Source organism: Empidonax traillii, unplaced genomic scaffold, assembly GCF_003031625.1.
Source record: "Empidonax traillii isolate 1590-97213 ecotype Southwest subspecies unplaced genomic scaffold, ASM303162v1 scaffold23:size2178997, whole genome shotgun sequence".
Lineage (NCBI taxonomy): Eukaryota > Metazoa > Chordata > Aves > Passeriformes > Tyrannidae > Empidonax > Empidonax traillii.
Window position 1 is genome coordinate 743,242 of NW_020955216.1, and position 24,109 is coordinate 767,350.

The 24,109-nt window shown below is 41.3% G+C and overlaps 1 protein-coding gene across 3 annotated transcripts; it reads right to left on the bottom strand.

Annotated features, from left to right (window-relative positions):
- Nucleotides 1-4,292: 4,292 nt before the first annotated feature.
- On the bottom strand, nucleotides 4,293-23,704 carry ADAT1 (adenosine deaminase tRNA specific 1). Of its 3 annotated transcripts, XM_027902916.1 has the most exons (9): nucleotides 23,481-23,704; nucleotides 22,652-22,720; nucleotides 21,869-21,923; nucleotides 20,976-21,106; nucleotides 19,243-19,861; nucleotides 17,056-17,201; nucleotides 14,807-14,906; nucleotides 12,180-12,266; nucleotides 4,293-5,886 (listed from the first exon to the last, which is right to left on the bottom strand). In XM_027902916.1, exons 1-9 carry the CDS (start codon nucleotides 23,647-23,649, stop codon nucleotides 5,754-5,756), a joined length of 1,509 nt encoding a protein of 502 aa, XP_027758717.1. In that variant the 5' UTR covers nucleotides 23,650-23,704; the 3' UTR covers nucleotides 4,293-5,753. The 3 variants fall into 3 exon arrangements, 2 of the variants coding, with proteins under 2 accessions (XP_027758717.1, XP_027758728.1); XR_003573404.1 differs by lacking the exon at nucleotides 4,293-5,886 and having other exon boundaries at nucleotides 12,246-12,266; nucleotides 14,807-15,050; XM_027902927.1 differs by lacking the exons at nucleotides 4,293-5,886; nucleotides 12,180-12,266 and having other exon boundaries at nucleotides 14,789-15,050.
- Nucleotides 23,705-24,109: the final 405 nt, after the last annotated feature.

Here is a 24,109-nt window from a genome sequence, read left to right on the forward strand (position 1 = left end):
TTTACAGGTAATATACACATCCTTTCCAATCACAACTCTGTAGATACTGTAAGGACGTTACAGAACCCAGTATGGGAAAGAACAGCTTCCCTGTACAGCTGAGTGGTCTGGGAACACACCAGAGGGAGGGGACACCATTCACAGGGACCTGGAGAAGCTCAAGAAGTGCACCCATGTGAACCTCATGAAGTTCCACAAGTGCAAGGTGCTGCAGCTGGGCCAGGGCGACCCCCAGGATCAGTAGAGGCTGGGACTGAAGGGAATGAGAGCAACCCTGAGAAGGACTTCAGGATACTGGAGGATGAAAAACTGGACATGAGCTGGCAATCTGCACTCACAGGTCAGAAAATCAACCGCGTCCTGGGCTGCATTGAAAAAAGCATGGCCAGCAGGGTAAGGGAGGGGATTCTGTCCCTCTCCTCTGCTCTGGTGAGACTGAAGCACAGTTCGGGGCTCCTCAGCACAGGAAAGACACGGTCCTGTTGGAGCAGGTCCAGAGTTGGTCACAAAAATTACCGAGGGCTGGAACAGCTCTCCTATGAAGACAGGCTGAGAGAGCTAAAGTTGCCCAGAGAAGGCTCCAGAGAGACCTTATATCAGCTTTTCAGTACTTAAAAGAAGGTCTGTAAGAAAGATGGGGCAGACATTTTAATGGTTTTAGACGATGAGGGTAGGCTCTGACTAGATTTAAGGAAGAATTTTATTTTTTTTTTATGAGCACGGTGCCCAGGGAGGTTCTAAATGCGCCCTTCCTGGAAAAACTGAAGGTCAGATTGAACAAGGCTCTGAGCACCCTGTTCTAGTGGAAGGTGTCCCTGCTTACTGCAGGAGGGTTGGCCCTTTGGAGGTCCCTAACTACCCAAACCACTCTATGATTCTGCTTTGATAAGACAGACAGAATTATTAATGCTGCATGCACAATAAAGAATTCAGATCAGTTCCTCCAGTTTATTGAGCCCTGTTGCCAAAGCACGTACACAGTACAGCAAAAGTGAAGAGCCTTAGTCAGAAACCCAAATCTTCTCTTCAAATGGGCTTAGCAAAGTTACACAGCTACTTCTACTTACAGGCAAAGAAGCAAACCTGTGGATCACGTAGGAGAGGAGGGTGGAAAAACCACCTCATTGACCCAATTGCACAGTACTGAAGTTCATGCCTTCCTATTAAAGGATACCGCAGGCTTGGAAAAGTAGCATCACTCTGACCTTCCTAAGCCAGCAAGGAAACACCAAATACAGTTTACATTCCTAATAGAAGTTTTACTTCATTTTCACACTACGTGGTGCATAAAAATTTAATTTTTAAAATGTTTCCAGTTACAGTGGGAATTTTATCCCTTTCCAAAGTTAAATTCATATTAACCCAAAGTTCCATGAAGACACATCATGCCTAGAATTATGTTTGGCTCTGCAGTCATTCACAAATATTAGCAGAAATACTCCAAAATGTGAAGGTAGGAGCCTCTGAAATGTTCACACTACTCTATTATTGAGGCTTGTCACAGTAACTGTGCTCCATGTGCTGACTGCATCAGAAAATGCTCTGCTGGTCTCAGTAAGCCTTTCATTATTCACAATAGCACTGCACTGTATAGCACTGCTTTAGTAAACATTCCGTCACTGCTTCCGTCCTGAAATACTAACCCCCCTTCCAGGCATTAATGTTTACTCTTTACAGAATTTTTGATTCAGAATGAAGAAAGGTGATTTCATCTGGGTTTTTTTTTTTTTTTTTTAATTACCTTTTATTACTGGAAAGTGTTGTTTCCTTTAAGCTGAAACTTCACAGTTTTTCTATACTTATCAAGTAATATTTTTTCTTAGCTGTTAACACATCACTTAAAACTGCTAGATAAAGGTAATTACATGCTAGCAAATAGATACATCTAAAAGCAAGGAAAGATGTTATGATCAAGGTGACTTTTGGATTACCCTTCATAAGCCTCTTAAAACACCACGTAACTGTTCTCTTTAACATCTCTGTATTTATTAGTTTAGAGTTAGGAGCCCAGATATTTCTAAAGAATGCAAGGACTAATGTTTTACAGTGGTAACTCTACTTTTCCTCTGCAGATGCACTTAAAATGACAATAAAACATCAAGAGGTTTCCTTTTGAAATGCATAGATGAAATGCATCCCTTTAGAAAGTACAGTCACTCCAGTAAAATTATTAAAAGCATTTGGGTCCCATATGATCTTCACTTGCTGTTAACCCTTTAGGACCGGGAAGGCATTTCAATTGATACACTGAATAGAAAATTAAGAAATACCTTGTTACTACTACACAGCAACACTTCTGGATCACCTATCTTTAAGCTAAATCGAAATGTCACCTCCAATATAACTAGACTAGTACTGGACTAATTTAGTATTCGGTAAATATTTAGTATTCTGACCATTTAGGTGGTCTTTTTAAAAAAATTATCTTGCTTCTACCTGTAAATCATTGCTGCAACCCAGTTTTGGCATTATCAGATACTATGAGAAAAAGAACAACACCTTTCTTTCCTCCTTACCAACAGAATTCTCCTGCCTTCAGCAGCACAGCCTGAGCTCTTCCTTTCCTCTAGGGCTTACTGGATTTATTGCAAAGCTCATTTAACTCCTAGTGAAAGGCTACACCTTGCCTCAGAGTCATAGTTTTTCTACAAATACAGTAATTTAAATAGTCTTCAATTTACTCTGAATGTACTGAGATCAGTAAGCCTTCCAGCCTGCGTAAGATGAGCAGTGGAAGCATGCTGTGAAGATCAAAAATCTTGCTTTTTCAAAGTCACTGGGATGATAGCACCTTGTCTCATGGAAATGCAGCCTCCAGGTCAAACAGATTGGTTACTCCTACCCTGGGACAAAACCACTTGTTTCTATGCTCTGGTGTTGACTTCCTTAAGGATGAGCAGGGAGTCTGCCCTGCCTTCTTACTGTGACTGAGAACAGAATGATGTCTGCAATAGTGAAGCTGTTAAAGACACCCCACTCAATGATTACAGTTTCTTTATTCTGGCAATCAGGGACCATTGGTCCCCATACTAGTTTGGGAAAGTCAAGGACCTATCTGGGTAGTACAAATATGCTCCGCAAAGCATTTTACACATCCCATGGGTGTCTTGGCACCCTCCCATGCTCTGGGCTACCACGAGCTGTTTGGTTGCCTTTATCAACCATGAACTGTGGGCACTTCATTCCTGCTGCTTCACTCCCCCAGCTCTGCTCCCCTGTGGCAGGGTCTGCACTCTGCTGTCCTCCCTCTGCCTCACCTGTCCCTGCTTCTCAGGATGGCCTCTCAGCTATCCCAGCACAGAGGAGTGATACAAGCTTGGAACACATCAACTGGTACTTTCCAGCAGCAATTCTTCCAAAGGTCTGCTGACAATGATCAAAGTGTAGTTCACTACCTCTTACAAAATCAGAGACTGTGTCCTCTCCTATCTCTGCATCTTTCCCTTCTGATTTTTAAACCAGTTTCACGGTACTGCCTACAGCATTTCCTGACATTTTTGAATCAAACAGATGCATCATTTAAATATTTATTTTCCATCATAGAAATGCCATCCAGTTGAGTATAAGATCCTCCACAGGCTTAACCTTTTAAACGTTGTTTTGTTTAAGTTCCTTCCCTCTCTTTTATTCATTGACATGCTCTAGCTTAAATACATCCTTGACCCCACCCAAAAAGTGAGGTTAATATCAGTATTCAGCACCTCAAAAACTGCTTTTAAACCTGACCAGTAACAGAAAAATGGCAGTCTATAGCTCAAATTTTAGAAAAGAGATATAAGAATTTAAATCAAATAACTGCTCATCTGAAAACCAGTCTGATGCCAGGACTACAGAACGAGTCTTACGCAACCCATTTTAATATTGCAGCTGAATAGGAAATGGGAACATTCCAGTCTGGTCAGCAGGTTCACTACAGACATTGCTGATTAACAAAGGGAGACGAGGTATGGTAAGTTAATAGTTTCTGCAAGATTTCAGGAAAGGACAAAGGTAAATTTCAGGAACCTGGAAATTTACTGGTAGCTCCTTAGGTACACTACAGTATTCAGCCTTTGAAATGCTATTTGCTCATCTACAGTAACTGCTACCATTCATCTTCAGCAGTTCACCCTGCAGCCCATCTGGCCATTTTTTAACCTTTGATGACTTATGCAAGTCACCCATCTCCATAATCCCCTGCCCTCTAAAAACACATACAATGACTCCCCCCTCACCAGTACAACGGTTCTTTCTGCATGTTAGTGCTGCATTCGAGAGGACAAGATTATACACACAGAATTCAAGTTATTTCCTATTTCTTCAACAAGTAAGAGAGAACTATACTTATCTGACAAGTCAATGTAAGTGTGAAGTAAAAGGATTTGCTGTAATCAGTTCTCAGAATGTAATGTGATGTATACTGTTTGGGCCCATATCTAGCTCAGTAGTTGACAGCAAAGGCTGTGCCCATTCTTCAAATCCAAAACTGTAATATACCGAAGAGCAGAAAATTCAAATCACTGAAGAATTCCTAAGTTCTAAATTATCCACTTCTTTCATCCTGCCATTGCCTTGTTCAAATCTTTCATGATTTCTGGTTTACAAGAGAAAAAATAAAAAGGGGGAGTGTGCTCAGTTGCAGTTACACAGTCCTGAACTCGCTCAGAAGGCAATAACTGAGACAAAGTTTAGGGAGGATTATCCTCTGCTTCCCCCACAACTGCTCACAGTGTTGACGGTTTTGCCATGCGGATGTTAGCTGGTAATAAAGCATGATGACAAGAGACCGCAAGACACATGCCAGAGACTACTTTCAGTCCCCCCAAAGCATCTCCACCTTTGCCAGGCTATTAATGAACACTTGCCAGGGAACAGTGACATAAATGGCTAAGGCACTTCTGCTTTTAATTAACCATCTCCCACGGTGGGGACAAGGGGGATGCACAGTGCTTAAAACACTGAAAAGCAAGTAAATGTTTGCCTGTAGTTACACAGGACCGACAGGTTTGAACAGGTAATTCAGGAGATTTCTTTCCTTCCTATGGAAGCAAAGCAGTTGGAGGGTTATCTGTCAAAGTCCTGAAATTAGGAAAGGGGCACAGGATATCACAAGTGGTATTATTTGACACAGACTCCTCCCCGGCACTCTTTTACTTCTGCTGTGGCTATAGCTGTGGCTATATTTAGTAAATAGCACTATATATGATGGATTACCAGAAAAAATGACACTTTAACAGAACGAGTATTTCCAGTTAGAAGCAATGAGGCTGGGGGATATGGAAAATTCTTCCAGGCACCAGAAAGGGAGAGCCAAGAGTTATAAAAATATTACTTACTATACATTCATGTTGTCCCAGCAACAGAAAAACAACCATAACATTACGAGGAGTGGAAGAAAAAAACAGCACTAAAATTTTACAATGACGGCCTTTCTTCCATCACACTGCTTCACTTTCAGGTGACATTACATTCACTGCAACAATTATGGAATTATGATCAAATCCTCATATAACAGAGGGCAGCATATCCCTGCTTCCTTTCTTTTGGAGGCATATTTTTTCACGCAGCTCAGAACTTTAAGTCAGTAACGATCCTTTTCTGCATTTTAATAAAAAGGGCGCTTCAACACAACCAAAATAAAGACTTCTCTAGATTTCTTTCCTTTTCACTCCTGTCTCTTTACAGCACATGAACTGAGGATGTTTTTTCCTGGACCTTGAACTGCAGAGGTATCTGCTGTTTTTATTGCTGGATTTACATAGCCACATGGATTCTCATGTGAAGTGCAAGTATTCCTTGGCATTCTTGACCCAACCCAGCAGGGCTTGGCTACGCAGCACTTTCCAGGCTTCTTGATAATTTAATGCAGCTTCCTTGTAGTCCCAGTAGGTTTTTAGAGTCTTCACCCTGACAGAAAATGCACAAAAACGAAAACAATTCTATGATCCTATTGAATGTGACGTCACAGAACGGAAAAAACCAATCAAACATCTAAGAACATGATGATGCCCTGTGAGCTCCTTCATGCTAAGAGGTGAAATTCTCTTCTAGGGAGACTTGGAGAGGCCCAGGCCCTGAAGCCAGACATTGTCAGCAGTCTCACAAAAGGAAGCAAACCAACTCTTCTACCATGCTTCATACACACTCTCCAGCAATAGAAGTGTTTGACTGTGTGACCACAGGCTACAGAAAATTTCTATGATAGCAAAAAATGCTGAAGAAAAAGCTGAAAAGGTGGCTAGAGGTGCTCTGAATTGGGTAGAAGCAGCCTTAGCTTGCTAGAAGAATAGATGTGCTTGCTGGCTGGAAGGGAAAGGGACAGAACAAACAGGACAGTTCTTTTCCAACACAAAATTAAGGGGTAAGAGTGAAACAAAGAAGAAAATATTTTTTTTTCTTTCCCTAAAGCAAAAGAGACTCGGTGGGTTTGGTGCTCTGTTCCCCTTCCTCAAGCAGCACCTACTCCCCACCGTCTCAGCAGAACTATTGGTCACTCTGCTGAGTACACTATGCCATTGATTTTCAAAACAGGGAAATTCAGGTCTAGAGCATCTGACAACAAGTGTCTCTAAGACAGTTTCATCAAGAGATTTTTCCTTTCCTTGCATTCCTTTCTCAGCTTCTTTTATCTCCCTTTGCCAAAAAGTCTGTCAGCCACATGTGGTGTGCAATGTTTTTACACATTAAACCCAATACGAAGGAAAGATGACAGGCAATGTGACCTTCACCAAGAAACAGGAAGGGGCAAACTACTACGGGAACCCTAACCTAAAAAGTCTGAGAACCACTGCACTAACTTCTAGAACAGGCTTTAATGCTCCAAGGCAATAATGATCACCCATCACCGCCCAAAAATACCCCTCCCTATAACTGCAGACCATGAGAAGCTGTGTTTCAGGCATTGAGCATTCTGCTATAAATTTATCTCTAGAACACTGTGACAGGCATAGCATGCCATGTTATCTATCCTGCAGACTTTATGTTCTGAATGTTTGAGAGTGGTGAACCTGTCTATGCCACTGCTGAACACGGGAGATGTCTTCCCCTTAAAAAACCTGCCCTGTACTCTCATCACAGCTAATTTATTCTGCTTTCTCTACCTCTCCTACATTAATCATAGTCTGTGAAACTAACTCTGAGCTCCTCTGCAAAGTTCCATGGAAGGGCCTCCTGCAACTCTCCCCCACCTGGGCAGTGGAACAGTCACAGAACCCCATAATCTGTAGTGGATCATACTTTAGGAGCATCGTTGAACGGGCAAAAGGCCAGCAATTATCTGCATAAGCAGTATTCAGGAAACAACCCAGTCCAAGAGGGATCAAAGTCAACCCTCCAGAACTGGCTCCAAAACCCTGGCATAGGCAAGCTGTTTCTCTTCCTGGTACTGTAACATGTGCCTCAAATGCAGTACAAACCACCTGCACCCTCACCTACATTTCATCTATTTTTCATTTCTTCCTTGCTAAATGGTGCTCTTTTTTCCTGAATCTGCTGTCAAATCAGCAGCTCTGACTCGTATCTATCAGTCTGACCCAATTTAACCAAAACACATATGGGATTTTTCTAACCTACATTATTCCAACAGACCTTCGTTTGGAAACTCTTACAGCAGACAGTAAAAAGATAGCTAGAACAAAAGCAGGATAGACAGGAGGAGGATTTTCACCACACTGTAGCAACTGCTGGAGCACATGTGACCACAGCCTCATGGAGTCTCAATCTCCAGACAGACAACATCAGTACAGTGATTTAAAAGAGCATGCAACAGAAATTTTAAAAGTATTTTAAACAGCTTCCACAAAGAGCAGACAAAATCAAAAGATTTAGTTAATTCATGCTCAATTTCTGCATTAAGCTCCTAAGAAATTTTCAACATAGATACAGGAAAAATGCTTTCAAATTCTAAGTACATTGTATCTGCATAGAAAACTTAGGTGACTTGACTGTATCTCAGATGTAGTTAAGGCTCTGAGCATTAGTAACGAAGAACCTGTGACCTTTTTTTGGCAGAAACAAACACTAGTTTGCTGCCCCAGGCAAAGTTCAACAGTCACAGCATCTCTACCCCATCCAAGTCTGTCTGACATACATTTCTTGCATGTTTCCCTTTACTATTTCAATCTTGCCCCTACATTACTGTGCAAGAGAGAGACAGGGATTCTGCTGGCTGTGTGCCACAGACATGAGAAATGGTCTACAGACTTCCTTCTGAAAGGTAACACAAAAAAGCCTTATGCAAATCACCGTTACACTTGAAAACATTCACACACACAGCTACACGCAAGGCTGAGCAGGAATGGGCTCATAAAACAGGCAGCCTGCAAAGAAAAGCAATACAGTGCAGCAATGCCTCCTTCTCAGGTAACAAATCCTACCTTTAACTCCATACTCAGTTTCAAACATTTATGTTTAACCCATAACGTACTTTCAAGATTGCAGAGACACTGCACGTGAAAAATACGCACATAAGCACAAGGAATCGACCAAAATATTACTCATACAAAAATTAATGAATCACACCTAAGAGGGCAAAAGCTCACAAATCTTCAGTGTATAAAAATCTGTTGTGAATCCATAATATAAGGGGCCAAGGAAACCAGACTTTAGCTGCTTATATTAGTATCTTCTTCAATGCTGCAGACAAAAGGCAGTTATTGCAGGCACACTTTGTAACTGATACCAGCTGTGAAGAAGATACAGATCAAAGTCCCAGAGTGAGCCACCTCAATAAGTGAGTTCCACTCAAACAGAGCAAGTTTGAACAGTAATACGAGGTTCTGCAACATCTGGAAGATTGTTACTGCATTGCTGGGTTCTATCTCAGGAGACCAGATTTTCAAAATGTTACTGAAAAATTGGAAAATTAGCTTTCCGATGTCATCTGAGATGTGGAAAACTGAATCACATAGTGTAATAGAAAAAAAAAATCAAATTGTGAGATAATTATGATGGCTAATCACGGGAAACAAGAAAATGCCTCTTAATAACAGGCTCTTCAATCTGGTAAAGACCTAACAAACATCTGTAATGTGAAATATATAAAAGACTTTCTTAGATCAGAGGGCCTAACTGTCCCAAAGGCCTCTATGCAGTGGTAGGACCACTGCAGGAATTATTTAATGTACAAACTTGAAAGAGAAAATTGAAAAGGGACTAGAAAATTGCAACAAAATTCCAAATGAGTTTGTGTTGTATTGTGATTGGTTTTAATTGGAGAACAGCAGTGAAACTGCACCATCAGTGCCCCCAGTGACAGTCACTTCCATTAGGCCAACACTTCCTTACAATCACCCTCAGTCACTCCAGCAGCAAATATTTAGCAGTCACCTTTTGTTTCTGGCAAAAACTCTTAAATATGAAGCCCAAGTGAAAATTTTACACTTCAGCCTTCGGAGCCATCTCAAAGTCCTTGCACTCCTCTGTACAACAGCCCACCCCCACCAATTGTGTCACTGGAACTGGAATGATCCATACTGCAGACTGAAGGAGGAATAATAGTAAAATCTTAATTGTGATGGCTCCTGACTACAATTTAAGAGAAAAGAGGATTAGTCATCCATTTAACAAGCCCAGCAAGAAAGGGTAGGTTTATTTTACAAAGTCTCCCTTAGATTCAAAGGGTCACATAGCCAGACACACCTTATTCAAACAGCAATGCCCGATGACTGTATGGTGGGTGTCACTGTATGACAAAAGAAGGCTTTCACTTCCTCAGATGATGAATAGGGCATGTTTTTTTTCCTAAGTGGAGGGGGGGGAAACCCAATTATGCAAAAAAACTCCTTTGCCATATTACTACCAAGGAAACTGCAAACAATACTGCAGAGGATTTCACACAACATTTCAGATTAGCAATGACGCAACACTGTCCACCTGTGTGTTATCATTCCTTGGACACTGAACACAGAAAACATGAAAAGGGAAAAAAAAAAAAAAAGATGGATTGATGCACCAGTTATTTCAAAGCTCTAACATGAGAGGGAGTCAACTGAAAAGAACTGAAGCTTGGCAGGTGGAGGTAAGAGGTAATAAAGGAACAACATTTTAGTTAGTTTAGATAGAGAGATGAGTGAGAATTGAAGTAAGGCACAGAAGGCAGATCATAGAAATTAATGGAAAGGAAGGAAGAGTGGGACAACATAACACAGCATTATCTGGTTCTTGGTGAAGAAGTAGCGCATGCCAGCCAAACACCACCTCCTTAGTCTCAGCTGAAAGCAAATAACTTAAATACTGAAAAAAAACCAATTGCTGAATGATGCTGAACATCTTAGCTAAGCTTGCCTTCTAGGAGAGCCAGAAAAGTTCTGGCCACAGGAGGCTCTCAATCTGTTCCAATTTAACAGTGCCCACACTGATCCTCTGGACAGAAGCAAAGAACGAAAGAGAAAGGAAGACAAAACAAGCAGGAGAAGCAGCTTTAGATACACAAAAGAAGAAAACAAAACATCAGAATCATTATAAAGCTTTAACTTCCCTGGTTCCTAGGCCTAACAATGGACAACAGTTAAGTTGGAAGGAAGGGTTAAGCGAAGAATGATCCTTGTCCTAATATACCCTGCAACTACAAAACAAGCTATTCAGCAAATTTGAAATTATTACAGAATGAGTTTTCCCCAATGGAACAGAACCAGTTCAAAAATGAATCAGCTGCACAAGCTGACTGGTGAGCTGGCACCTCTACTGTATAAGTAGAGTTTGTGCAGTCTAAAAACAGTGCCACATCTGTGAATCAGCTGGACTTTGTTAGGAGAAGTTCAGACAGAAAAACAGTAGAGGACAAAAAAGTCAAAGGAAATGGCAAAGCCACTTGAGTCTAGAAAAGCCCTGAGGTGAAGTGACTTTATGTAAGCAGCACATGATCAGAACAATGAGTCACCTACCCAACAATGCACCAGTTCACAATCTGTTTTGAGGAAATTAAGATGGCTAAACAAGTGAGGACAAACTCCTACCCAAAAGTGTATCTCTACATTAGAATGAGTTGAAAGCATCTCATGCTGACATCAGAACTGTGAAATAGTTATGAGACACTTCTACAGGATCTTTAATTTAACAAAACTCAAAAGCAAGCAAGATCTATCAATTAATGATCTGGGGTGCACTTTGGCTAATTTCACTGCATCTACTGTGCTGGTACCGTGAAAGGCTGAAAGGGCCTGTCTCCCCTGCTTACAGCCACACACCTCCTACTTCCTCTTTTAACTTTCCATGAGCCGATTCAGCTCATAAGTCTAAGAGAAAACACAGAAACCAAGAAAATTGTTTTCATCCACATTAGCTAGTTGAACTGACTCACTATGGGATTGAAGAAGTGCTATTGATACAAGGGAGAAAGCAGGAAAAACAGCCAGTAGCAGCAGAGACTGCTGTGGGACCATCCCTATCAGCAGCTACAAGCAGTTAAATTAGCTCAAGAGTTGGTGTACCTGCATCCTAGAGCTGGTGAAATCATACCTGGAAATAAGTCTAAAATAAAATAAACCTTCCATGGTAATGAAATTGGAACCTTCTACCTCTCTCAGAATCTCTAAGCCAAAGAGAGAAGTTTCTGTGGATGTGAAAATATGCCTTACTTTATGGCAGCTATTTGGGCTGGAATACCAACAAATACATAATGCACATAATACTAAAGCAGACTGGATGATTACTGCAAGTAATTGACTCCAGTTTGATAAACCAAAGTTGTTTCTAATAATGTAAAGGAAAATTCCAAGTATGGACTCATTGCACAAAAGCTTCCTTCTGTCCCTTCCAGAAAGTCTCCCCCAATGTAACATATGCATTGCACAAAGAGCCCTACACACTATCTCACCTTATTAGCTCTTATTCCACCATACAGAGCAAAGATTTTAGCCTAGACTTAAAAAAAAAGTGATTTTACTGAAACTCTTCCTTCTTGTGAAACAAAGAAATGGCATTTGACAGAATTACTAAACACCAACTAGATACCAATAACCCCACAATTTCTGGATGCGGGGTTTGCACACCACCAAGGGCAGGCAGCTGATCTAACAGCCATGTTTTCACAAAAAAGATACTACTGCCTCATCTTGTGTCTCTTTTCACATTTTTCAAGTATCAAATTTTAACAATAAACAATAAAGGAAGATTCATGAGCAGATTCTAGTATCATCACAGTGTTCTTTGGTTTCATTAAGATAAGCTCACTCTTCTAAATGCAATAATAATGTCTTTACCGGAGAGTGTCTGGTAGATCCTCTTGTGAAATACTTGTCACCAGCTTTTGGAATTTATGGAAGAGTTCCACTTTACAGATCTTGGATCTGATATATAAAAAAAAAAAAAAAATTAGAAATCCTGATAGAAAAAAGACATCAGAAGTTTACTTCCCCGTGAAGAGCAGAGATCAGTGTTTGCTCCTCCACGTCCCCTCGTGAGGAAGTTGTAACTGCGATGAATTCTCCCCTCAGTCTCCTCTTCTCCAGGTTGAACAAATTAAGTCATCTCAGCTGCTCCTTGTAAGGCTTCTCCTCCAGACCCTTCATTATCTTGATGGCCCCTTCTCTGGACATTATTATCTTTATATTCTTATTTTCTGGTGCTCAAAACTGCCACAATACTCAAGGTGAGGCTGCCCCAGTGCAGAGCAGAGCGGGACAATTCCCTCCCTCACCTGGCCCGCGATGCTTTGCGTGATGCCCCCCAGGACATGGCTGGCCCTCCTGGCTGCCAGGGCACTGCTGACTCACATCCAACTTGCCATTGACCAGGACCCCCAGGTCCCTTTCTACAGCACTGCTCTCCAGCCTCTCGTTCCCCAGTCTGTGTGTACATCCAGGGTTGCCCCATCCCAGGTGCAGAAACCAGGAGTTTTCTTTTTCAAACTTCATAATGGTTGGTAATTGCCCAGCCCTCTAATTTGCTGAGGTCTCTGCAGGGCCTCTCGTCCTTCCAGGGAGTCGACAGCTCCTCCCAGTTTAGTGTCACTGGCAAACTCAGTGTACCTTCGAGTCCTGTGTCCGAGTCACTTATGAAGATGTTGAAAAGCACTGACCCTAAAATGGAGCCCTATTGAACCCTGCTGGTGACCAGGACATGCAAAGACACTCTACAATTTAATCTTCAACTTAATCTGTCAAAGGTTCATATTGTAGTCTTTGGTGGTGTAGTTAATTAAGCATTTACAAAAGCACATACCAGACATTTACCTACAAATTCCTTTTGGTCAGTCAGCTTTACCTTCCTTGATATTTAGTGTTATCTAGCATATCGAAGGGGAAAAAAAACCTCACTCCCTGGCAATCACTGTGAGATTCCTTGAGAGAAAAAAACCTGTAGAAATACTTATCATGTTTATTATTAACCACCACCACCCCCTATAAGGCTGTAAATTTCTTATTTTCATTATAAAAGTTCCTTTTGTGACTGTTTATCATCGAAGTGTAAATAGTTTACTTGTTCCTTGACATTGTTTTTAATCCGTATTTCCTAAGGAAACGAGATGTTTGTAATCACAGTCTTGTAGACTCTAATAACTTCTGAATGTTTTAGTGAATTTTGAGCACATATTGAGAGGAGGATCTCTCAACACTAATTAAGTTCTTACACTTCTGTGCTAACTGGCAGCTAGCAGATGGCTCTCAAGTTTTAGAGCAATACACAAATGCTATGTAACAAATTTAAGCCTACTGAGAAAAAGGGGTTGGTTGGTTTGTTTGACCTTTCACACGTCTTTTGGAATACACTACACACCACATGTTGAAAACCACTATTCTACAGTGCACACAAAGGCTGTCTCAAAAGACACACTAAGTCCCCCAGGTCACCCATGTTAGCAACACCCCAGACACCAAGACTGGTCACAAACCACAAAATTCCTCTTCTTTATAAAGAAAATTTGAAAATATTAGGATATACCAGTATGAACTTTAGTCAAGTCAGGCCTAACCTCAAGAAGCTCAGAATGTGCAACTTGCAGGCACGTGAACAAATTCTCCATGAGAATTGTCTAGGTTCCCCTTATTACATTATTCACTACTCAGGATTATTGTCATTCTCCCAGAAAGTCTGGAAAAAATGAACAATATGACCACTGATAAACTGGTGATAGAAGTAGCCAACAATTAATACACAAGCCCTAACTCTCAAGCTGAATTTCCACAGCCCACTGATAATTTTGGTCACCTCACCTAAACTGAAGATAACACAGAGATGGAGAAATTTGTCTTCAGATGTTACAAGTAATTGTTCTCAACCACAATAAAAATACATAACTGTTTTTTTAAAGCATTAATTGTTGATAGAAGATTACGAGACGTTTCAAAGAGCACAGTGCCAAGACCACAGTTAGAAAGGTTACATGTTTCATGTTAGGAATGTGCTGCAAGTATTTCGATACATTTTCAAACTTTAAGGTAGAAAGTCATATTTCAAAGTAACACTTCTAACAATCATACACCCAGTTCAGCTGGCTTGGCTCTTAGAGAAATCTGTAAAAAGTGAACCTGCAATGTACACATTCCCTTCGTAGTCATCAACCCCAAAAAAACACAAAGCAAAAATTCTAACTTCCCCAGTAAATATCCTTTTCATAAAAATTTATCCTAGTCACCTGCCATTACCTACAACGCTCTCAACAATGACCAGGAGTCAGGATAAACTTGATAACTCTCGTTTAACTTTTTTATTGCAACTCCCCTCTCTCCCTTAGACAGTGACTCTCCCGTTTCCCCTGCTCCCGACCTTCCCTCCTTTACCCCATTCCCTAGACTTCCCTCTCCTCTGACAACACATCACACGAGCTGACAGAGACATGTACGCTAACAAATAAAACGTGTGTCTGGGTATTACAACATTCTCACACCTGCTCTGATGGCTCCCAATCCCCTTCTTTGTTGTTCCCTGGCGGAAGCCATTTGATGTGACATCCAGAGGTTCCTCAGGGACTGCACTCCAACTGATAGCTGCAGAAGAAAGGATGAAGAACAAGGGAGATGCTCTTATCACAAAAGCAGAACCTAGCGGTTCCTATGTGTTCACGTGCTGCTTCCCAAAATAACTCAGACTAGAAAGGGGACCATGGTTCTCTAGGGCCAGAATTTCAGGACCTAAAAGAATGGGTAAACTCTGTTTTAATTTTTAAAAAAAATTAAAATACACACACACACACACACACAGAGAGCTTTCATGTGAATTAGATCCTTTAAGAATGTGTGCCTCAAAATATCTGGCCTCCAGCTTTGTTATTCTCCCTTTCTTAGGGGGATTCCACTTTCTTTTGCACATCCTGTCTGGACAAAGCATGAAGAAATTTCCAAGTCAGATGGCTTATTTTCACATCAGGCAGTGAATACTCCCCTAAGCTACTTGCACCAGTCATTCTGTGTTTTCCTTATTAATATATTGTTTGCTATTATTTTACTGTGTAAGTAGTTCTATGTTTGATAACTGATGTACATCAAACATCTGTGGACTTTACTTGAACCTTATCCTTTACCCCAATTCTGGAAACTCTGTAATCACCTTAGACTATAAACTTCATTATGCTGAAACTGTGCATAGGACACGTTACAATTTATAAGTAACCACCAAAGCATCAGCAGTGTTGGCAGAACCTGGCATGTCCCATCTGCCTCTGCACAGCAGGTGCCATAAGACAACTTCTGTTCCCTAAATTCTCCCATTTCTCTGTGTTCCTAACAGGCAAAACAGCTGCATGTTCATTAACTCTGAAGACCATCTTGCCATCCAAGACTCTCAAAGGCTGGTTATGATTCAGCTGCAATTGTCGGACTCCACTAAGTGTCAATTGTACCTGCACTGTGATAGAAGTACAATTCTGTATCACTCTACTAAATTACAATCTTGTGTAGCAGGAAATAACATTACTTACATACAATTGGTATTAAACCCTCCGCATGTAGAGTATCTAAAACTCAGCTGGTCAGAGGACATGAGATCATGACAAGCAGATACAAAGTCACTTAAAAATGAGAACACTTTCTATTCTTTCACTTCTTCATAATTATCTCAAATTTCAAAATATTAGAACATGTTTTCCTTTTTTAAAAATACCAGCTGAAATGTTCCTATTGAGCATATTTCAATGCTCAGGGTAACAGCCCAGAATTTAGAGTTTATTCTGATTTTCACTCCTTCAAGAAAAGAATGAACCCTGCACAATTCATATGTGCAAAAAAACCCTGTGATAAAGCATCATTCATCTTCATTTAACAGAATGACCTGAAAAGTGTACAGAGGGACAGACATACACTGAATTTAGTCACAGTTTGTTTCAGATCTTTTTTGATAACTGAATTGGCACTATTTTTCAATAATGAATTTTGTTTCCTATCTCAGAAAATCAAAACAGTTTCCTTCCTGGGACTTATAAATAACTACAATTTAATTAATCTGAATTCCATTAAGGAACCCTTTGTTTCCATTCTATTTTATCATCAGCTCTATTGTAATAGAAAAACTTCCAGCTCTGCTTCAGACAGCAGAAGGCAGGCATGTCCAAGTTTAAAGAAACTGCTTAACCATATACAGAGGGGCAGCTCCATTTTGTTTCCCCCAAATGAGACCATGTTGCTAAATCACAACGAGACTTGCATATTCATTCATCACCATGACAAAAAATGCCAGGTCCAAAATCTCTATCAATTAAACCTTTGCACTATACTACTCTGTATTCTTTCTTCGTTCAGATTTCTGGAGCAATTACAAGCATAACTCAGCATGGCAAGTCTTCTTTTCATTACCAAGGAGAATGCAAAACTAACTGAAACAAGAAGTCTTTTGATATTTTTGTTTTCTTCTTGCCCTCGGAACTTTTGTTTTCCCTGGTTATTTTCTGTCTGTGCTTAAATTATAAATTCTTACTGTCATCAACCAAGCGTTTATTCAGTCTGAAAACTCCCTACAGGAAACTAGAGGCTGAGCTGAACAATATTAATTATTAGCAATTAAGTTATGACCTGAAATTAATTTCCTGCTGTTCATACTTTGCCTCTGGCACTGGCACTGAATGACATTCTGTTCCAAACAATCCAAAGCCCCTCATTTCTATTTGGACTTTTGCACTCACACAACTGGCCCAAGTGAACTCACCTGCACCACAAGGAACAAGTTTCGTTTTGCTGTTAGTTTGACCCTCCTGAACTGCCTCACGACTGTGTTCAAATTGAAGATCCGACTGCAGCAGCTTAACTTCCTGAGCCAGAAAACCATCTGGTAAAGATGAGATGTGCTTACACCTAAAGAAAACGCAGAAAAATGCAAATGATTTTCAGTCTGTTCTTCCCAAACAAGCCCATTTTGTGTAAGTTTCCTTCATCTCAAATATGTTCCTTTTTTCATTAAAACTGAATTCAACATGAGTTACAAAGGAGAGACAACGAGGTTTGGAGACATTTTTCCCTTCAAAAGGTATTTGTTGAAAAAAAAAAAAAACAAAACCAAGCCAGATTAGTTTATTATGACCTTGACCATCCTAGAAAAACTAAAATGAATTGATTTTTCAAAAGGTCTAGTTAAAGGCTAGTATGCAGGATAAAAACTGCAATATACTTCTGAAATCCCAAAGAAAAAAAAAAATAATAATAATAAAGTACTTACATAGTCAACCACATTAGCAATTTTTTTAATGAGCCTAAAGGTTCATAATCAAAGCCTAAACAGATACAAAATATACTTGCAGTTCCATGTGTAATCTCATCTTTGTTATCTTAAATCACCGTTGCATACTGAATGAGATTAGCATATGACAAAAAAAGGATATGTGTTTAATCACCATAATATTTACATAGAGCAGGAACAAATTAAGACTCATGTCTTGCCAGATGCAGCAACTGAAGAATAATGAGGCTAGGCAAATTCTTGTCACATGAGTTACAGAGCAAGGAAAGGATTATACAGAGAGCTCCACTGGATAGGTAGTTAAGAGTTTCCCCATTAACAGATTATGACCTCTCTCAAAATCATCCTTGAAGGACGCAGGGCTATGGAGAAAAGGAGTTACTAAATGAAGTTAAACCTTTCATATGAACTGGTCTAGTAACTGCCTCTTCAAGAAAATGGTTCAGCTTCCTGGTTTCTTTCTTGCTCTCCTTTCTCTCTACTCTGTCCAGATCCATTTACTCTTCTCTACTACTTGCAGATTGCTTTGTTGCACTCATTTAGCCTCCCAAGTAAGAAAAACATCCACTTCCTATCCTTTCATTGCTGAGATAGTTTTCATCAGTTCAAGGATCTGAGGAGAAAGTGAGCCAGGGCACAACAGGTGACTTTCCTCATTTAGCAGCATTGCACTTCACCTCCCACGAAAATTTCCCTGAGGTGACAGGTTGTGTTAGGAGAGCTCTACTCCTCACAGCAGGGACAGAGATCGAATCTTGGATGTAATTCAGATTAAAGCAGCAAATTTTTACCACCACGGAAATGCACATAAGCTTTGCCTTTCCAGTGTAACACAACCCTGTGTTCTTCCAGTGGACCAGTGCAAGCTCTCACATGCTAGTCCTGAACATTTCAGTAAATCAGAGAACACCTGAGGTTGGAAGAGACCTCTTGTAAGTCATCTGGTCCAACCACCCCATCTCCAGCAAAGCCACCTACAGCCAGCTGCTCAGGAGCATCCAGATAATTTTTGAGTGACTCCAAGATGGGAGACACCACAACCTCTCTGGGCAACATCTGCCAGTGCTCCATCACACTCACAGTAAAAAAGGGTTTCAACTTCAGGTCTAGCTGGACCCCCTAATACTTTTGTGTGCAGCTTCTTTCCATCTGGGCAGCCCCAAGCATGTATAGACACAGGACGCTGCACTTTCCCTTGCTGAACTTCATGATGTTCCTACCTTTCTCCAACCTGTTGAGGTCCCTCTGGATGGCAACACAATGTCCTGGCATATCAGCCACTCCTCTCCATTTTGAGTCTTTAGCAAATTTGCTGGGCATATGCTTTGCACCATCATCCAGATGATTAACAAAGATATTAAACAGGACTGGACCTAGTATTGACCCTGGGGCATACATGGCTTCTTACACCTTCAACTACACTTTGCCCAGTGATTAGTACTCCCTGGCTCTGAGTCTGAATGACTCTGGGCTCAGCCACTCAGATTTCAATCCACATGTCTGCCCATCCAGCTCGTAGTTTAACAGGTTCTCTATGAGGACCTTACAAAATGCAGTGTCAAAAGCTTCCTGAAGTTCTGATATTTGTGTGACACATGTTGTCTTTCCAAATTCACTGTATCCACACACGCCATCTGATTTCCAAAGGAGAGCACTTACCTTTCGATGATTGCTCTCTGCATGGCTTCTTGGCTATATGGACACTTCCCCACTATAATTGCTGACAGATACACCGGATGCTGCAGGAAATGCATGAGAAGAGCTCCTTGACACCCTAACACATTCCAGCGAGCCAGTTTATCACTGCAGGACATAGAGCATGTTCTGTCTCCACGACCTGGCTTCACTCGTAATAATCCCACACAGTGGTAGCCCAGCCCAGGTGTTCGGGCATCATCCAGCTCTCCAGGCACACATTTGGCTCCAGTTCTATGAACATCTACTACCTTTGGTCTCACTGAGCCAGTCTCCTTATTAGCTGTTTGCACCTCTGCAGAACATTCACAGCATTTTTGATTTGTATCGTCTTCTCGTTTTACGGATTCTTGCTGAACAGGCAGGTCTTCAGTGACTGTGGAAAAACAACCATCCTCTCCAGTCTTCATTCTCTTGATTGCACCATTACTTGCCACGTTCTCTGCTTTCCTTTTATCTTCCAGACACAAATGATCATGCTTACTTCTGCACTCTGCTGATTGTCCAGCTGCATCACCTGCAGTCATTGGCTTAGAAAGCTGGTTCTCTGATTCAGTGATTGGAATAATAGAAGCATCTCCACCTAGAACCAAAGAAATAACACAAAATTAGCCAAAACCACATTTCATGACTGGAACACATCATACCAGTAATATCATAACTCCTGTTGCTTTCACAGAGTTGCGCTCAGGAAAATTTACCTACAAGAACGCAGCTTTAAATCAACATTGTCCTGCGCAGCGATAAATCAGATTTCACTTAAATTTGAGCCAACATATGCTCAATTTCAAGTTTTGCATTCTACAAAAGAAACAAGCAACATTTAGAACAAAATCTGTAAAGGAAAAGGTAACAAAGGCATTTGACAGACTACAACAAGTGCTGAAGACTCACAGGAAAACCAGTCTGATCTAACTAAACAACATGTACCTCAAAAGAGTAATTAAAGAATAATTTGTCAAATAAGGGTGAAAACTTTAATCTGTATCACTGAAAGAAGCTCAAAACCAGAATTCTGAAGCTCAGCTCAAAGCAAGCAAGGCAAGTCTGACAGGCCTGGTGACAAAAAGAGCATTTTCCATGACAGAAGTTTCATTGCATTCCGTAAGAAGTTCTGGGTTAGGGAGCTGGAGCTGTTTTGTTGGTGGGGCTTTTCTTGTTGTTCTTCAGGAGTTTGGTTTTAGTTGGGGGGAGTGGGTTGTTTTGGGGGTGGTTTTTTTGTTTGGTTTTGGTTTGCTTGTTGGTTTCAGATTTTTTGTGTTTGGTTTTGTTTGGTTTTTTGTTTCACTGGGCTGAGGGGGGTATTGTTTGTTCCATTGTTTTTAGTAACTGTGGTAAATGTCAGCATTTTTTATTAGAATTTTAATCCAAGGAGAATGTTTAAAGCAAAGCAACCACGCGATATGACAAGTATGTTAGTTTCCGGAAAAGAAAATCCTAGCTATTACTGCTTAAAGTGAAACATTCTACCCTATAATGAGCAGTACATCAGATTTACTGAGCTCTCATGAATCACATTCGGTGAGATAAAATGCCAAATCTATCTGTAGAGGACCAGTCAAGTACATCTTCAGGTACATACTGGTAACATGAATTTACTGCCTCACTCCAGACCAAAGAGAGACCAAAGAAACACAAGGGGCAGACAAGATTCTAAAAGTGGGAGCAAGGTAATTGGTTCACTCCAGCCTACTCACATGGGGTATGACTGGAGAAGAAAACAAATATGATATTTGGTTTGAGTTTCCATTTTCCAGTTTCAGTTCCCGGACTAAAGATACTGCACTGCTGATGGGAAGCTGCCAGCCACATCTGATGGAGAAGGTACCTGTTAGGCAGAAAGTTTTCATGAAACATTTACTTCATTTTTGATGCATGGGAAAACAACAAAACTTAGATGCCCTCTAGTGCCTGTTCTTTCCTGATGGAGTCTATGAGAAGCCAATCAGTTATTCTTCTACAGATAGATGGGATCCAACATACTCCATAAATGAAAATACATAATTGGAATTTCAATAACAGACCTCAAGGAGTTGGATTCAGTGGAGTTAAGTATCTCCTCAAATTGTGTATATAAGGTACTCTCCTCCTATTGTGTGCGTTTTTACCAGCACTGGAACTCATCTGATTCTGTAAGACTCAGTTTGGTGGCATCAAATTGCAAGAAATGTAGTAATTTCTGCAGAATTACTATTCTCCTGGCTCAGTTCCTTGAACCAGCTTATCCCATGTAAACAAGAGGACTGGTATGTGGGAAACAGCAAAACTTCTACCCTTGACCAACAGCTATCAGACCTGCATTGATGTCACATGAAATCAGATCCTAATTCTTCAAAAGAGGTTCTACAAGAACACAGAAGAAACAAGCTTTTGTAAAAGGACCTTAACATCACCTAGAAGTGTTGAAATTAGGCTAAAATCCTGCTAACAATGGGAAACAGTGTTGCCTGCAGAGAAGTAATGCAGTGTTTCATTACATTCTCCTATCTGAAGCTGCAAAATATGGCTATTTCAGCAATAGATCAAACCCATTTTTATCTCAAGCACTTCAAGTGGCATTGAGTAACAGCACATGAACTTCACGCCTCACCTCTGGAAGCTCCTCTTGGCCACAACTTCAGCATGACTGTCATTCAAAATGTCTCCTAAAGCAACAACCAAGTGAGAAAACTAATCATGACTGAAAAGCAGAGAAACAAAGCAAACAGAATTTCACACAGGACAGTTCTCCAGATCTGTTAGCATTTGAAGGTTTAACATTGGTATTACGTTATTGCAACATATTTAAACTTCCAATCCCCACAAAAAGGAGCCTACACAAATGAAGGATAAAAAATGGACGGGCAGAGCAAGGAAAGCCCTGCAATAGTGAGAAATGGTAGTTGTGAGCAGTCATGTACCTAACCCATACACTTTTGGTACAAACACTTCAAACTACCCAGTTGCAGAATATGCAGTAAGGGAGAAAAAGCCTGTTAGTGTCTTCCCGGTGTCACCCCTATCCAAACTCAGTAGTGGCATCTTTTGCATCAGACCACAGCAAAACTAGACTGTCAGGTAACCAAAGCACAGTTATTTTGCTTGTGTTTTGCTTTGCTTTTAGCTATGATGTCTTTGAGCATGCAGACTCCAGGCCTAAGCTACACATTTGTACATATAAAATGTTCATTCACCTTTAAGTCAGCAAGTGCAGCAACTTTTCAGGGCAGCCATTCTGGCTGTCTAAGCTCCTCTCTCTTTGATAAGGTGAGGTCTGGCTTCATTCCAGAATAAGTCTGAGCAGAATGCCTTGTACATTTTTATTGATTCTACGACACCAGCAAGAGAGAAGGTAACATAGATAGTCTGTTCTTGAATTTCACGCCATACTTACCATTTTTTCTCATTTTGTTCTGGCCAATACATTTTGTTCCAGTTCCCATAGCAACAACTTCTTTAGTTACTGAAAAAGAAATATTAACCGAACAAACTCTCACCAACTATTGCCAGAAGTGATGCTCTCACACAGTCATTCTGGTAAGACAACACACAGAACATCATGTAGAAGGGAATGGACAGGGAGACAGGCCACACAACCTTACAGAAAGGAAACAGATTCAGAACTGAATACAGGAGGCAGAGGCACCAGTGTGAAGAAAAGTCTATGATGGCAAGGCAGGAACTCCATTACAGGTTTGATGTGCCAGGCAGCACAAGTGGACACTGGCAGAGCATTCCCCAAACACACAAGAAATGAACACAAGATACAATCTGCCTGACAACACTGAAGTGCCAGTAAGAGAAAGGAGGATAAACACAGGTGCAAAATGCAGTAGGACAGTCTGTTAAAGGAGAGCAAACTGAGACGTTTCTAGAATTCTTTCAGATAGCAGCCTAACATTTTTGCAGGTGTTTATATTAGGAATTCAGGTTCTGCTTAGACCTTCAACACATATTGAACAGCCAAATGCAGGCTTTCACCTTCTTAGTTAGTCTGGGAAGAACAGCGTTTCACTATAACAACCTTTTTCCAGACAGAAGTTGTAAAAGCTTTTACAATCACAAAGAGTAAAGAATTTGGGTGGAGATAGAAATGGGACAGGAAGGGGTGTATACTTTTCTTAAAAGTCATCTTGGGGGCGGGGGGGGTGGGGGGGGGAAGCGCATCAAGGACCTCCTCTCCCCATTCCCCACCTCCCACCCCTATCCCAACTCATTCTTACCCTGGAGGTTCCCTGGACTACCGAGAGCCTCAGTCTGGGCTGCAGACTCCACTTTGACAACAGCTGCCAGTGAAGTCCATTCCCTCTTTGGATCTGGCTTCCCCTGCTTGGGGAGTCTCGTCCTATAGTGCAAGTAGCACAGCCCAGCGATTTCATCGGCTGACCACATGGCTCCCGGTCCGGTGCGGGGTGCGCACGGGGGCAGATTCCCCCACTGCCCGCGAACACCCCGTGAGCGCAACACACCCCCCCCGAGACCCCCAACGCCACCCGCGCTGGGTGACACGGGCGGGGACACGGGCGGGGACACGGCCGCGCACGCGCAGCTGGGGCCCGGGACAGGCTCCCGCGCACGCGCCCCGAGGCACAGGCAGAGGGGTGGGAGCGAAGATTTGCCCCAACAGCGGGACTGTGAGTGTTGAACAGGAGTCCTTTATTGACAGCACCGAACTCGTCCTTAAGTGCTCCAACAACACCACCAAAGCAAACCCTTATCTTTCCACAAGCCATTACACATTCGTGTTAAATCCCGCCTAGTCCGCGCCCACTCTGTATTTATCGCTGTAATTATTTCACGGTCTCTGCTCCCATCTAGTGTCCTTTTATTACAATTACAGTCTCTTAAAAAC

Bases quoted from the DNA above. Each gene is read 5' to 3' on its own strand.
- ADAT1 (XM_027902916.1), bottom strand. From the start codon at position 23,649: ATGTGGTCAGCCGATGAAATCGCTGGGCTGTGCTACTTGCACTATAGG. The intron at 14,907-17,055 runs GTGAGTTCACTT...TTTCTTCTGCAG, and splicing joins ACTTGTTCCTTGTGGTGCAG to CTATCAGTTGGAGTGCAGTC. The intron at 5,887-12,179 runs GTAAAGACATTA...ATTTTCTGTCAG, and splicing joins GATCTACCAGACACTCTCCG to GGTGAAGACTCTAAAAACCT.